The 14,621-nt window shown below is 36.3% G+C and overlaps 1 protein-coding gene across 1 annotated transcript in view; it reads left to right on the top strand.

The window, feature by feature from the left end:
• SYN2 (synapsin II) overlaps window positions 1-7,374 on the top strand; it is a 127,669-nt gene extending 120,295 nt beyond the window's left edge. The window contains exons 12-13 of the mRNA XM_026066402.1: window positions 3,625-3,892; window positions 6,515-7,374. Coding sequence (XP_025922187.1) covers window positions 3,625-3,892; window positions 6,515-6,650 — 404 coding nt within the window. The 3' untranslated portion in view covers window positions 6,651-7,374. The remainder of the gene's footprint in view (window positions 1-3,624; window positions 3,893-6,514) is intronic.
• The last annotated feature ends 7,247 nt before the right edge of the window (window positions 7,375-14,621 follow it).

Raw genomic sequence — 14,621 nt, 5'->3', positions numbered from 1 at the left:
AATGAAAGTACAATCTTAAAAGCAAACATACCAGTTTTGTTCAGTTTTTGCATTGTTTCAGTGCTGACCTGGACTGTGTTTTTTCTATGCAGTGTCAACTATACCGTCTGGTTGTTTACCTGTTCATGTCTGTGCGTGTAATGCTTACCCACCTTTCTCTGTAAAACTTGTGATTTCAGGGCTGTTGTCAACAGTGTACAAAGAATGTGCCTCTTTAGAGCTCAGTGCAACTGTACATTATGGGTGGTTAGACAGTATTTTTTGAGTATTATATATCGTTAAGTAAAATACAACTGAGGTTCAAATCTAAATACTTTTGCTTACTCTGTGAGTGTGTGCGCACTATACTCATAGCCTTTATTTTTTTGTGCGTGTGCATGACTAATAGGTAGGTGATCCAGATATATTTTTAAAAGTCTAGATGAGAATTTGCTAGTGAGGCTTTTTATTTATAATTTTATAAAGTTTGTTAACATTTGAGTTTTACTTATATGGAAGAAGTGGAACTCTAGTATTTCAATGACTCCATAAGATATGATACTGTTCTTCCCAAGGAATATTTAAAATATCTTCTATTTTACATACTGGTATTCATATTTTTAGTAATTCTGCATTAAATTATTAGCTACAAAGCTATGTAAATGGGCCACCTATGTGCAATATCTCAGTGAAAGCGTGAGTATGTACCTTATTTCAATTAAGTAGTTCCTTTTGTTGTCATTCTGAATTAGTAATCTATGGAGATTTTATTGAAAACTAATGCAAATATTTTAAAAATATTTTATTCACCTAAGGGTTAAATCCCAGGTTGTTTGGTGGGAAGTACCTCAAGGACTGTTAAACTTCCTGTAATACCTTATTTTTTCGAATACTGAGATATTGGGAGATGGTAGACCAAGGGACCTTTAACCAGCTGGGGATCTAGCCCTTTGGTTGGCATGGAAGACAAAAATGTCAGCTGTTTCCCTTACAAACTCAGCTCTGCTATTTTAACCTAGAAATATTAAGATACCTATAAAGAAAATTCAATCCCGGGATTATCCACAGAAACAGGGCTTATAATAATTGCTTAAAATCAATCATGCAAAAAGACTTGAGATGCCTGACAACTGCTAGATTTTCTGTAGGTGTATTATTTATGACTTTTACATAATAAATTTATTCTGTAAATATTACAGAAATATACAAGAAATATACAGGCAGGCAGTTGTGAGAAACCTAGCCTAGAAACACAAGCTACACAATGCTGGCATACCATAAAACTTAGTTGTGAGAGAGACGCAAAACTACCATTTTAATTTAGCATATGTACAAAGATGAGTAGTGGCCATTAGTTTAGTGCAAACAATTTTGTTTAAAGGGAAAACAGCCTTATGTTCTACTTCTGTTTTCCCTACAAATACTGGAAAAAAAATTATCAGTGAGAATCATCATTCTTAGTGTTTCTTTTATTGGTAAAAGCTGGCTGGTAAGGTGAGATTTAAGGTATGCATTATTAGCTATTTAAATATTTGTGGTAAGTGCTATTGTTTATTACCTATCAGTAAATTACATGAATATTTTGCTTTAGTGATCAGCATTTGTCTGGGTCAGTGATCATTCCACTGATAGCATTGGCTATTTTGTTCCATGTTAAGAAAATTCCACTTAGGGTCAGGTTCACAAATCCTTACCTCCAGACACCAAAGGAGTGAATAAACCATACTGCCCTGGGGTGAAGAAATGAATCTGATGATTGATTTTATTTAAAGCAGTTGGGGTTTTTTTTTGCATGTAGTAGTACAAGTATTCACAAGTGCTTTTCACATGACATTTGTGAGCTGTGTGTGCAAAGAAGAGATGGGTGCTGCAGATAGGATTTCAGCTTGTTGACTGTAAAGGATTTACAAGGGCACACACTATTACTACATACCACAGACAAGAAGCAAGCCAAAATGTCTCTCTGCATGTAAGCATGCTTAGGTGCAATATTGTGGATAACAGGGAACAGATGTTTTACAGTGTAGGTTTAATGTTCAGTTTTGTTGGGTTATTTTTGGTAAAAGTTTCTTTCATGATTGTTGCCTTTTGTACAACCCAGCTGCAAGAAAGCGAGCAAATGCTGGAAGTGTGACAGCAGTATATCTTTTATGTGAAATATCTTGTACAGCTTAATGTGCAATAAAAGAAAGTTATATCTGTCTTCAGTGTAAAGTTTCTGGCATTCAAGCCTGTATGTGCAAGTGGGGGAAAAAAACCCTTTTCTGTTTTTCAGTACTGAGTGAAGGGAGAATAATAAGCAAACAATCATTATTAAGTTGTTGCAAGACCATGTTATCACCTTCAAATATTTCCTACAAAAGTGATTCAAATTCATAAACGATGAAGGCACATACCTTAACATACAGTACATGCTATTTATCTTTCTACACCACAAGATACTGCTACAACTAACTATATTAAAACTTCATAAAGCTGTCCATGCTGTTCTCAGACACATACACTGGAATCTCATAGAAGTGGAAAACTAACTGTAACAGTATATATTTTTTTAAAAATCTCATATTGCAACAGGATTTCCAGGTATGAATGTTTTCTTCTAGAGACCTGAGTAGATAAAATCTTTTACTTGTGCTATATATGTGTAAGACAGAAAATTTCCAAATGTTCAGAACATCTAGATCAGTTGTCTTGTATAATATTTATTGTTCAGCAAAGCTCTTATCCTGACTGAAGCATTCTACAAACAAGTATCTCAAAATTCATCCTGTGTTTTCCTCTGCTTAATTCAAATATGCTGTATGCCTTGTCACACGCGAGAATAAAGAGTCTAACAGCTAACTCGCCTAAGAAAGCCACATTCAGACATCCGATACGAGATAAAAACAGCATGCCCACTGTTATCTGACACAGCACAATTTCAGTCAGAAAGCACCAAAAACAACCGTATGATGATGTAGCATCTTTCAGCAATGGATTTCACAACCCAAGTATCTACTACATATGCTAGTTCCACATTTCTTACAATATTTTGCCATGTACTTCCTTGTCAGGGGAAAGATATCTTTGGTAAAGAATTAGTAATGATTTTCTTGTGTTTCTTGTACTGTTCTTAACATATTTCACTACAGAGTTAAATAAGTTATCAAAAGACAGAATTAGCCAGCAAGTGTCAATATAAAGTTGTTTTACTGCTATAAGAGTGAATCTGAGAGGAAGATTATAAAAATAATTTAAAAATTTTGGAGGAACAAAATTGCAATAACTGCACAGAAAACAGTAGATGTACTGCTGAAATAGATATTGTTGGTATAGTCCATTCTCTCACAGGCTCTCCTTGAGCTGACCCAAAATTATCTTGTAACTCCACTGATTTTATCTGAAGTCAGTAAAGTTACTGCTGGTATAAATTTGGTACTTCTTAGCAATTATAAGGATGAAGCATAGAGGGCTCCAAGCAAGTTATTAAGGTACCAACTGTGATCAGTAGTATTCACTACATTAACTGTAGTCCATATTAATAGAATTTTACCTCAAAAGTAGAATTAATCAAATTCCAGGATTATTTTTAAGTGTTGGATATGAAATCTAATAAGAACTCTGTGATACTATAACATTATGAAGTTTTTCTTGTACTGAACCTAGGGGGCCCAGTGCAACCCCAAGGAATGCATTCACAAAGCCAGGAGCCATTGCAGCCACAGCGCATGTTCCCCCCTGGGCAGGCAGCAAAGCCCTCAGCTTCCCAGCCACAGCGTCCACCTGGACCCACAACTCAGCAGCCACGTGCCCAGGCTCCAGGTCCTTCCAGCACCCGCTTATCAGTGGAAGCAGAGCCACAGCCACAGCCACAGCCACAGCCACAGCCACAGCCTGCTCCGCAACAGAAGCCTCAGTCTCATCCACAACTTAAGTAAGATTTGCTTTATCCATTTTCTCTTCTCCTCACAGTATAGTTTGATGTTGCTGTCTAACTGTAATTTGGGAGCTGGTCTAATATACAGAAAAAATGTGCATATGTTCCCAAATCTAAAATGAGGTTAAAACAGTTTTTAAACTTATCCTCTGTGCTTATCACATTCAGAGAGTATTGTTAGTTATATCCTAAGTGATATACAAAATTTTATTAATTAGTTGCATATTTTCTGCCCCAACTAGGTCAGATTTAAAAACTCATCTTTCTCATTTCTTTTTTTTCTCTTTTTTATGTCACTGACTTATGATCTGGGTGTGCTGTAAGCCTGCACAGAAAAGAGGAAGTCTTATCTATTTAAATGTTTAACCTTGCAGTCACTCAAACAACAGATTCCAGTTTCAAAAGGCCTATCTCAGAAACAATCCAAATGAACATGCTAGACACTGGCTGCCAAATGGTGTTTCTTTACAGTCACACTTCTTTCATGGCTATACATTGCTACTGACTGTACAGCCCAAGTAATTCACGCAGGCGCTTTGCAGAGAAGATGGCAGGACTCGCGCAGAACGCTCTCTGTAGGCATCTCACTACTGGAAGATTGCATAGCGCACAGCATGCAGTTGTCATACCCAGCCCGCCATGTGCTACAAAAAGGAGCTGTAGGGATGTATCTTCTCACAGCTTAAACCCAGTGAATGGAAAACAGGGAGCAGGTATTAGCAATGATTCACCGTTTCTTCAGCATAGCAATCCTGACAAACAGTATTGCCAGTAAAGAATGAACAATACATTCTACTCATTTTGATAAGTACTAAGACTGGCATGTAGTTTTTGTTTCATCCAAGTAACACAGATCCCCTTTTTCCACCCACTCATATGCTCATACTAGTGTGAACCGATTCTGAGTCGTCGCCTGAGCACAGTTCGGTGGAACACTGACTAGACCTTTTAGGTGGCAAGAGGCAAAGATGACAACAATAGTCAGAAAAGGTCAAAAAGGGTCAAGCGTGGCTACTGCTGAAGAAAATGTTTTCCTAGAACAGTGTATTTATTCTGGTTTATAGACTTAAAACTCACATTAATTTATCCATTATTTAGGTATACATAGAGAGTAGGCAGGTCAGTTTTCGTAAGAAAGATGGAAGACTATAAACTAGTTTGAAACAACTTGTGAACATGTGACATTTAAGAAAAACAGAGTTACTAAATACAGTTTTCCAGTCTTCTCCTTTCTCTTAAGTTCCTGCTTCAAATCCAGGTTCATTCATTTTTCTCTTCTTTAAATAGAAGAGAATAGTCTCTATTTAAAATAAACTAAAATAAAAATATTTTAAGGAATAAATTAAAGTTTTTAAGATGCAAGCCATAGTAAGAGTAGTATTTCTAACTTTCAAGAAGCAGTTTAGGTCCACAACAAGACTCAAATCTCCTGCCTCTAGGATTAACTCTATTTGCATGTGCATGCTTTGTATTCACCCACATGCTGTTGCCTAACCTGTATGTACATGTTAATAATCTGTGAATAAATATTTAATTAGGCTACTTATTGTGTTACTAATCAAGTCAAGTGCTGCTTCCCACCCTCCCTCTTTCAGTGAGTACAAACAAACATTTATCAGTCTATTCTCATTAACACAACTATAATTTATGAAAAACCTAAAATGCCTGTAGCAGTTTGCTGTACATTATTAGTTTAGAGGTAGAGAAGTTGCAAACCATGGAAGGAATAAGACAATCTGAGTAAGAAAAATGTTTCAGTTTTACTATAGCCAAGACTTAAATCCTCCTATTATGCTGACATAAAAATGAAATCAGTTAACTACCTTTACTAATGCATAGATGTATTTGTAAAAAGATTGTAACTCAATAATGTTTTCCATTTAAATTCAAGCCTACTTTTTAAAACTTATTATACTTGACAAGTCATGAATTAGTTTGAAACTTCAGACATTTTCTTTCTTGTATGTTATTTTACTAATGCTTACATAGAGACTTACACCAATGTTACATGATAGCAGTAAAACCAGAACAGCATAGCTAGACTAACTGCTTACAGAAAAGAAACTTGATATCTGATTTTGTGAATTCTTTCAAAAGATATAAAGTGTCATTAAGCCTCCATAAGGATCAAATGTCCAAACACATTACAACTTTAGGACTCATTCTTCAAACTCTTCCTGACATACCTGATTTTTTTTGTGCAGTAACTGTTCACAGCCTTTAGGAACACAACTAATGATCTCAAATGTGTTGGGTTTCCCATGTGGTGATTTGGATTTAGCAGAAGGCCTAGTTTTTCACAAGTCCTAATTTACGTCATCTGATTTACTGGAATCCAGTATTTCAGATCTGTAAAAAAGCAGTGTGTTCTCCAAAGAAAAGATTATCCTACTTCTCAAATCAAAGTATGGAAAGAATGTGCTGTATTGCAGCAGCTCTGTATGCTACATCTAACTATATCGCTTGCGTATGAATGTCCATTTTGTTCAAATGCAAATTGTTTTCATCTTTAGACATTTTTCCTTTTCTCAGAATTTATACAAGTTATACTAGTTATATGTGGATGGAAGCTGGCAGACAATATGACCATACAAAACATGTCGCATTTTTGTCTTGCAGCAAGTCGCAGTCTTTGACAAATGCCTTCAGTTTCACAGAATCATCCTTCTTCCGATCATCTGTGAATGAAGATGAAGCAAAAGCTGAAACTATCCGAAACTTGAGGAAATCCTTTGCTAGCCTTTTTTCTGATTAGCCGGCTTCATCTAACTGCACATAGCATATAGTCTACTATGTGAATGTTATATAGGTTTTGTTTTCCCTGTGACAATACCCACCTCTACTGTGCTAACTGTTGTATTAAGCAATATGTTAAACTTACAAAAAAATAGAAAGACTTTGATGAGATACCATTCAGGTACATTATATAAAAATCTACAAACAAGGAAAGGTTCTGTTACTGATACAGAATGCTGAATTCTAAGGTCCTTATCCATTGTAATATTGTGGCCTTACTGTGACTGAACTATATCATCCTATTTGAGACTCCTTTGTAGAACTGTGTTAATAAGGCATTGAGCTATGGGTTTCTCCTTGCTTTACCCATTCCCAATGCATTGCAATGCATGTGTATTTTGTGTGTAAATGTTTTGTACTGCAAGAGTGTAGTCTTGACTTGTTCTTGCCTCCGAAATTTAAGAGGCAACTCTCACTGAAATTCTTGTCAAGCCACTTAAATAGTGTGAGAAACTGAAGCATTTTCTTCCTCCTTATACAATCTTTCCATCAGCTGATTGTAGACTTCTGATGTATTGCTGAGTTATCAGTACACTAAACTAATGTCATAAATGGAGTGTGTATGTACAACTGTATCTCCCTGTGTCTACTTAAATTTATTTCCAAATTGTAACCATAACTGATTCTAGTTGTAAAGAATCTGCATGATGTTGCCCTTATTTTTGTGAAAACCTTCTAATAAATGTAAAGTCCCATGCTTGATTAAAAAAAAGGTCTCCTACAAAGCTTACTTCCACAACTGTATATACTATATATTTTGGCTGATACCAAAAGTGTACCACTGTGATTACAGAATATTTGGACACAAGCCACTACTGTAAGAAAATAGAATGTCACACATAATTTCTTTTTGGATGGCATCATACAAAAGTATAACTTTTAGAAATCAGATTTAAATTTTCTAACAGTTTATGTATTTTAAAAATGTTTCTCTAACTTGGTAAAACAGAATTGATTCCAGACTTGGAGGTAATAGAAGCATTTTTAAAAAATTATCATGTCATTCTGCCTATCATGAATTGCATGCAGTAATATTCCTTGCCAGGAAACAATGCTATCAGTGCAAAAAAGAGAAAACAATTGTAATATTAACATGGCTGAGGGATAAAATGGGCAATACTAGGTTAACCTACTGAAAAACAGTATGGAATTTTAATGGATTTGTATATCTATTTGCCTAAGAAATTGTATTTCTTATAGATCTGATAGTGTCAGTTTATGAAGTGTAGGTAAATCACAATCACAACTTAAGTCCTTTCAGATTTAGCTTCCTTTGGATGACGAGCCGCATTTAGGCCAGGAGGTTGGCAATGAAACATGGAAACATTAATTTTCGGTGATGTTAGAATTAAGTTCATACATCAACATCTGATAGCTCTCTGTTTGTCAACATAGAATATATTGATGATCTTAGCGCAGATATTTCCTGAAAAGCAGGCACGTCCAAATCACAGGCAACACAACTGACACCCTTTTCAGATTGTCAGTGAGGACTGACTCAATGTGGTAGTTGAACAATCATACCTAGAGTAGTGCTTTCCTCCAGGTTAAGGGTAAGTTTGCACTGCAACATTACAATCCTTTAAATACATAGCACTGCCCTCTATAGGATGGAATCTCAGTCCGTCTGCTGTGCAAATAACCCTCTTTACCTTGGTGGAACAGCCCTCAGAGAAGAGAAACCCTCATTGAATTAATGACAACTATCTTTCACTTCAGCAGGAATGCGCTGTGGGTAGATGCCTGTAGTTTAGACCATGAATTCTGTCACAAAACAGAAAGCTTTAACTGTTAACAGTTTTTATTACTTCATAAACATGAGCTAAACTTTGAAATTTTTTAAGTTTTGTCCCCTTCCTGCCCCCGAACTGGATTGAAACACTCTTCACTGGGCTTCTGTAACAACCCTGAGCAGTCATATAGCCTTTCATGTCTGAGAAGCACTTTACTTTTAGATTAGAAAAATTAATCAAAGTTGCTAACGCAAATTAATTACTGCTACAGAGAAAGCATAGCAATTATGCATAGTTTGGCATGGTTCATGATTAGTACATGCCTCGTTTCAGCAATATTTAGTACAATATGAATTACAGGTAGTTCATTAGTCCAGGCCCCAGATTTCGACTTGAGGCAAAGTTTCTTGCTCATATAAAATTCCCTCCCACCTCTTCCTGGGAGAAAACAGGTTTCACTACAGTCTTTGTTTTACCATCTGGAAGGAAAAAAAAAAGAAAGAAAAGAAAAGAAAAAAAGAGAGCAAGATGATGCAATCAAATCTGCATGGTGTATCCTCCCACACAATGTACATAACACATTGCCTCCCCACAATGCCAAAACTTCTTTATACCTCCAAGCATGCTAAAGCGTGTCATATGCAAGCTGATGCATGCTTATGTTCCTGATGCAGTGTTTCATGGTTAAGATATTTTTAAGCAATCTATAATACCCCTCCAAAATACCAATGAGATAGAAATATGATTTTTTTATAAAAAGTCTCTTCCATCACTTTTTGTCCATTTTGTCTTGCTTCTTTAAATAGATTGTGTTTTGAATTCATATGCAAGCTCTAAATACTCAGTTATCCAATACAATATTATCTAGGGTTGCATAAATGGTAACACAGAAATATCTGAGTGCCTGTGGTTGTTCAGCTTGGTGCATATTAGCCTAGGAACCTGAAATCTGTATTTCATTTGCACCTTTCCCAAGGGGATGCAGATTATGAAGCCAGTGGTCTCTATGCACAGTACTGCATCTTTTTTTTTTTCATCTTTCACTTATAAATTAGCATAATATGAAACCTACAGAGCTTTTTATCAAGTTTAGTCCTAAGACTGAGATGGAGCCACTTTCTGACCATTAGGCCTGCAGCCAATTCAAAACACTGAAGCAGTTTTTAAGAGATTATAATTATGGATAAGGCGACTAAACTAGCAGTGAAACAACCACTAAGTCTCCAATAAAAAACAGTGAAAAATAGTACTAAGGTACTCTGTAGACTTTTGCTCCACAAGAACAAAGTCACTTCTTTGAGGTTCTAGTCAATGTTTTCTCAATGAACAGATCACGTACAATAAAATTTCTATTTACAAAGTTGAAAGAGTCATTGCATGTTTATGCATTGACATGGTTGTTGCCATCTTTGGTTGAATACTACAGATAAATTTGCTGGCAAGTTGTCCGTCAACAGCAGCTGCCAGTGAGGTTGGGTAGGATGCAGGTGGTTGAATGCATCCAACACAGCTAGCCAGGGCCATTTGAGATCTCATATCACGATGTCTATCTTGGTAACCCAGACAGTCACACGGTTTGGCAGCTATGAGACAGGATCTATGGGAGACATGGGCTATACTAAAATGGCAGTTGGAGGCCAGAGAGGATACAGAAGAGCATCTAAAACAGCACTAGTTGCCTATGTTCAGGCACTGAGGTTCCCTTTGTGTGTGGACACTCAACTATCTCATCCTTTTAACCATTCAGGCATGGAGTAAGAGGCTACTTAGGTAAGCTTTCTTCTTCCCCTTGAAAAACAAAGCTCTCGAGCATGCCAGTGCTGCAAACACACAATCATTTGCAAATTTTGATCACTGGTAGAGTTTATTTTCCCATACCAAAAACAACTAGAAGTGATTACTGACTCACAGTAATTTAAGAAACACAGTCTAAACTGGCATAAATGCCAGCACAAATGAATTTATTAATGACAATATGTCTCCAACATGGAAATTCTTTTTATTAGATGTCCATTTCTAAACAAGGAATTTTTGATACTGTCTGGAGTATCAACTGATTTCTTTAAAGTTAAAATGAGCCAAGAAGAAGTTCAAAAAGACTCTGTCCCTACTTCACTTTGAGATAGCCCAGGAGCAAGAGAGACATGCTGTTTTCCACAGATTATGTCATAAAGAATTAGAAAGAGGATCAATAAATACATTTTTTAAAAAGATTACATTTTTTATGGGAGTTTTGACTTCTGTTAGCAGTGGCATTGCTCCACTTACAGAGATATGCTCTACACAGAGACCAATGGCCATTGCTTCCAACTGCGGGTGTGGTGTTTAAAAAACGGATCCACTTCAAATAGCAGACATTTAAGTTTCTCAGTACAGGATGTGCATTATGAAGGAGAAGGAGTTTGGCTTTATGGCTAAATCTTTGTTCTATAGAAGTGATGGATAGTAACAGAAACTGAGTAAAATGTATGCTAACCTGATGAGTTTAAGTGCTAACAGAGGATTAATTGGGAGCTCAACTCTTTACACATAGTTTCTGTTACCATTGTCTCTCCTCCTAACCATGTGTATTTTACTCACATGTGCCTGTTTTTCTGACCAATCCCAATCAGCCAAATTCTACTTTAAGGATTTATAAGCTCTCAGGAGTAAGGAACTATCTGCTTAAGGGCAAGTCCTTGAATTGTTCTCATCTCTTGGTACTGATCTATGCATTCTAACACTGTGCAGATGTCTGAAGTAAGTAACAAAAGATGAAAGCTGACTGTTTGCGATTCTTCTCTTACTTTCTAACTATGAATGAAGTGTTGGATAAATGATTACATTGAATATAAAAGCACTCAAACAAGGAATAAAAAAGTACCTCTAACTATTCAGATGAAAGACAAGGGTAGTGGTGGGGAACAGTAGAGCATATAGGCATCCACTTTACCCCCTTTTAATTGGGTACTACTTATCAAAAGTTTGTTATGAAGTCTTGAGTGACAAAAAAACATTTTTAAGAGATAACCCAGTATTCTCATTAATATAGGGACTTAAAGATATACAGATAAATCTGTTCCATCAGTTACAGAATTATTAAAGTACTGAAGAAAAAGAGAAGAATCCTATAATGACATAGCACTTCAGATACATGAAACTAAGATTAACAAGACCTGTGCTTCATTAGCATGCCCTGTGTCCTCTTATGTGGCTGTAACAAAATCTAAAGTGTGGTTTTAATTTTACTGTAACTCAGAACATTGAAGATCACCAAAAGGATTAATAGGGACCACGAATATTAGATTTTTTTAGTAGTTTTGCTGTTAAGGAAAAACAGGAAGAGCTGATGTTCCTTTTCCCCCACCTTCCAGGTGGGTGGGGGGAAATGATGCCATTTAAGTCTTTTGGAATTTTGTGTTTACGGGAACTGAAGCTGTTGGGCAAAATTTTCTCAGTTAATCAGAAGGGGATGTCAATGAGAGAGAAGAATATATTTATCTCATTCCCACCCACTGTAATAAAATACGTGAGCATTTCACAGCTTCACTCATAACACGCCTCTTCCCCTAAAGTTATGAGGAATTTTAACATACAAAGAAAGGGGTGGAGGGGGGAAGAAATGCATCTTTTCAGTAAGTGTTTGCAGAATTGCCATAAGCTAACACCTCACTTGCCAAGTGTGCTCTAACTGGAGATCCAGTGTACAGATCTCTCAAACTGATGATTATGTAAATCTTACAGATGGACTCTTCAAACAGTAGATTATCCTGATTATTTCTGTCATCACTGAATACTTCATGGCTTTGGTGGTCCAAACTAAACTTACATAGTATCTGCTTTTTGCACATTTTTTCTTTGCAAACTGCATTAACAATAATGTCATGAGCATACATATCATATGTTTAGGTGTGTCCCCCCCACACACACACAGGTTTTTTTACTCAGACATAGCTTGAGACAATGTGCTCTGCCAGCCTCATGTGTCAAGAAACACGGTATGCTACTAAAGAGGCTGATGCTAGAACTTAATGCACAAGCAAAGTCTGCTGCTGGGGTCACCTATCAGCTTACAGTGTATGTAAAACTGGTCTCACACACTAGATCCACTAAAGAGCTGTAAGTGCCAGATATTCCAGTTTCAGGGGAAAAAAAGAGGAAATGCGCCTTTCCTCCCCTCCCCCACCTAATGGGGAAATGGAAATTAGTCATTCTCTAGCCATTAGCTGAACCAGGCCTAATTACTACATAAAAATGATAGTAAATCAGAACTCTGCTAAGCAGTATTAGCTAGCTGTTTGTCTTAGTGACAATTTTATTAATTAGCAGTAAGTGCTAATTAATACTTCATCTTAGACTCCTAGGAGATTGGGTTATGTTTCCATATAGAATAGATTCTACCTCAGGTATTGTTACTATATAGTCCCAAACATTTTTCTTCTTGCTAGCCACATCCACTGCTATTTTCTGTAAAAATATCTTTTCTCATTACTTGATTGAATTGTAACAGATTTGGGTATATGGAGGAGTCGTGTAATATAAAGGTCTCTGCCCCACCTGCTATGGGAATGTCTCTGAACTAGGATCAAGAAGCATTATTTTTCTTATTTAGATGTTTTTCTAGTCTGTTTGCAAGTCATGACTTAATCTATTAAAAAAGTGAAATGGTTGTTTTAAAAGTACAATGTCTCAGTCTCTTCTCCCCTTAAACTCAAGTTCACTTACAGGTGAACAACACAGTATAATATATATTCGTTTACTCAGCTTTGTTCCACAGTACATTTTTGAAGACATTAGCATTTTTCACACTTTTTTTTTTTTTTTCCCTAGAAAGGAAAAGCATGTGCATTGACTCTGGCTGATAGAGAGCTGATGTAATTTCATGGCAAGAAGATTCCTGCTGCCCTTAAGAATGTTAGTACAAGTTCTGAACTGACTTACCCTCCTCTGGAATAATTATGCATTCCACTCTGGCACATTTTATCATGCAGTTCTCCTGCTTTGTAGATTACATGTCTTGAGGAGGTACAAAAGGGAAGAGCAAAGACTGTTTTATTTCTATATATGCATCTAACAATTATATACACACACATACACACACACCTCAAATAATAATATTAAATGTAAAATTATGTGAGAATTTACTTTACAGACTTATTTAATATGTACATTAAATACAGGTATCCCTTCATGCATCAAGGAGATGCAAGCATCTCTTGGGAGGAACACAGCAAGTAAGGAGAAAGTATATTGTTAAATTTTAACTGAACAAGCTGGAACTTGTTCAGGTTAAACAGCCCACCCTCAAGCTGCAAGAAGCAAAATTATGCCCTCAGTGACTTCTGAAAAGCAAACAGCCTTCAGTGGATTTCTGCAAATTTAACTGTCTAGAGTCTACAGCCACATCAGAATAAATCTCCCTGATCTCTGAGATTAAGCAGTCCCCAGCCTAGAGAAGATTTGGGTAAGAGACCACTTGGCAATCCCACATAGCTTTAGATATTAACACAGGATGCATTTATAGTTGAGTGCTTAGGTGTGAGGGGTATGCACAACATTAGACTTACAAATATAGTCAGTGTACTCTCCAAAGAGCTATTAAGATGAACTTATAAGCCTACCTCTCTCTGACTACAGCAGAAGTCTAAAATAGTTTTAAAAACTGGACATGTAACTTAAGTGGCCTTAGATCTCCTCTTTGGAAATAGTAGATAATAAAATTTGAATGAATGAAAAGACCAAATTCAACCTTCTCTTTTGTTCTGACAAATGGGGAACAAAATATGACTATGTCCAAGAAGGACCATAGACCAGGTCCCTCCTCAGACTGAAAAGCATTAAGTTGCGTAAAATGTATGTTGTTAGAGTCAGCAAAAGAAAACAGTACTAGGGAATAGATCTTCTGGAAAAAGCTATTCCAATATTTGCTCCATGCCAGGAAGAGGAGATTTTACTATCCCTCCAGTAACTCCTTCAGATAAACCTCAGGAAGATGGACTAAAATTTTAGTATTTCAAATTAACATTTCTTTTTGACCCTCAGTAGGTCATGCATGAAATTTAAAAGGAGTGAAGCACCAAGTGCACAGACCTGCTATGAACTCTTTTTTGTAGTGACCTTTAAAGATGTAGTTTTTGGGGTTTTTTTAAACACTCCTGAGATTCCAATTCAGCTATTAAAAATGCCTATCCTGTTCTACAAAACAGCATGCCATACTA

Source organism: Apteryx rowi, unplaced genomic scaffold (assembly GCF_003343035.1).
Source record: "Apteryx rowi isolate R43461 unplaced genomic scaffold, aptRow1 scaffold_240, whole genome shotgun sequence".
NCBI lineage: Eukaryota > Metazoa > Chordata > Aves > Apterygiformes > Apterygidae > Apteryx > Apteryx rowi.
Note: the sequence above shows the minus strand (reverse complement) of the source record. Positions and strands in the feature narration are given on the sequence as shown.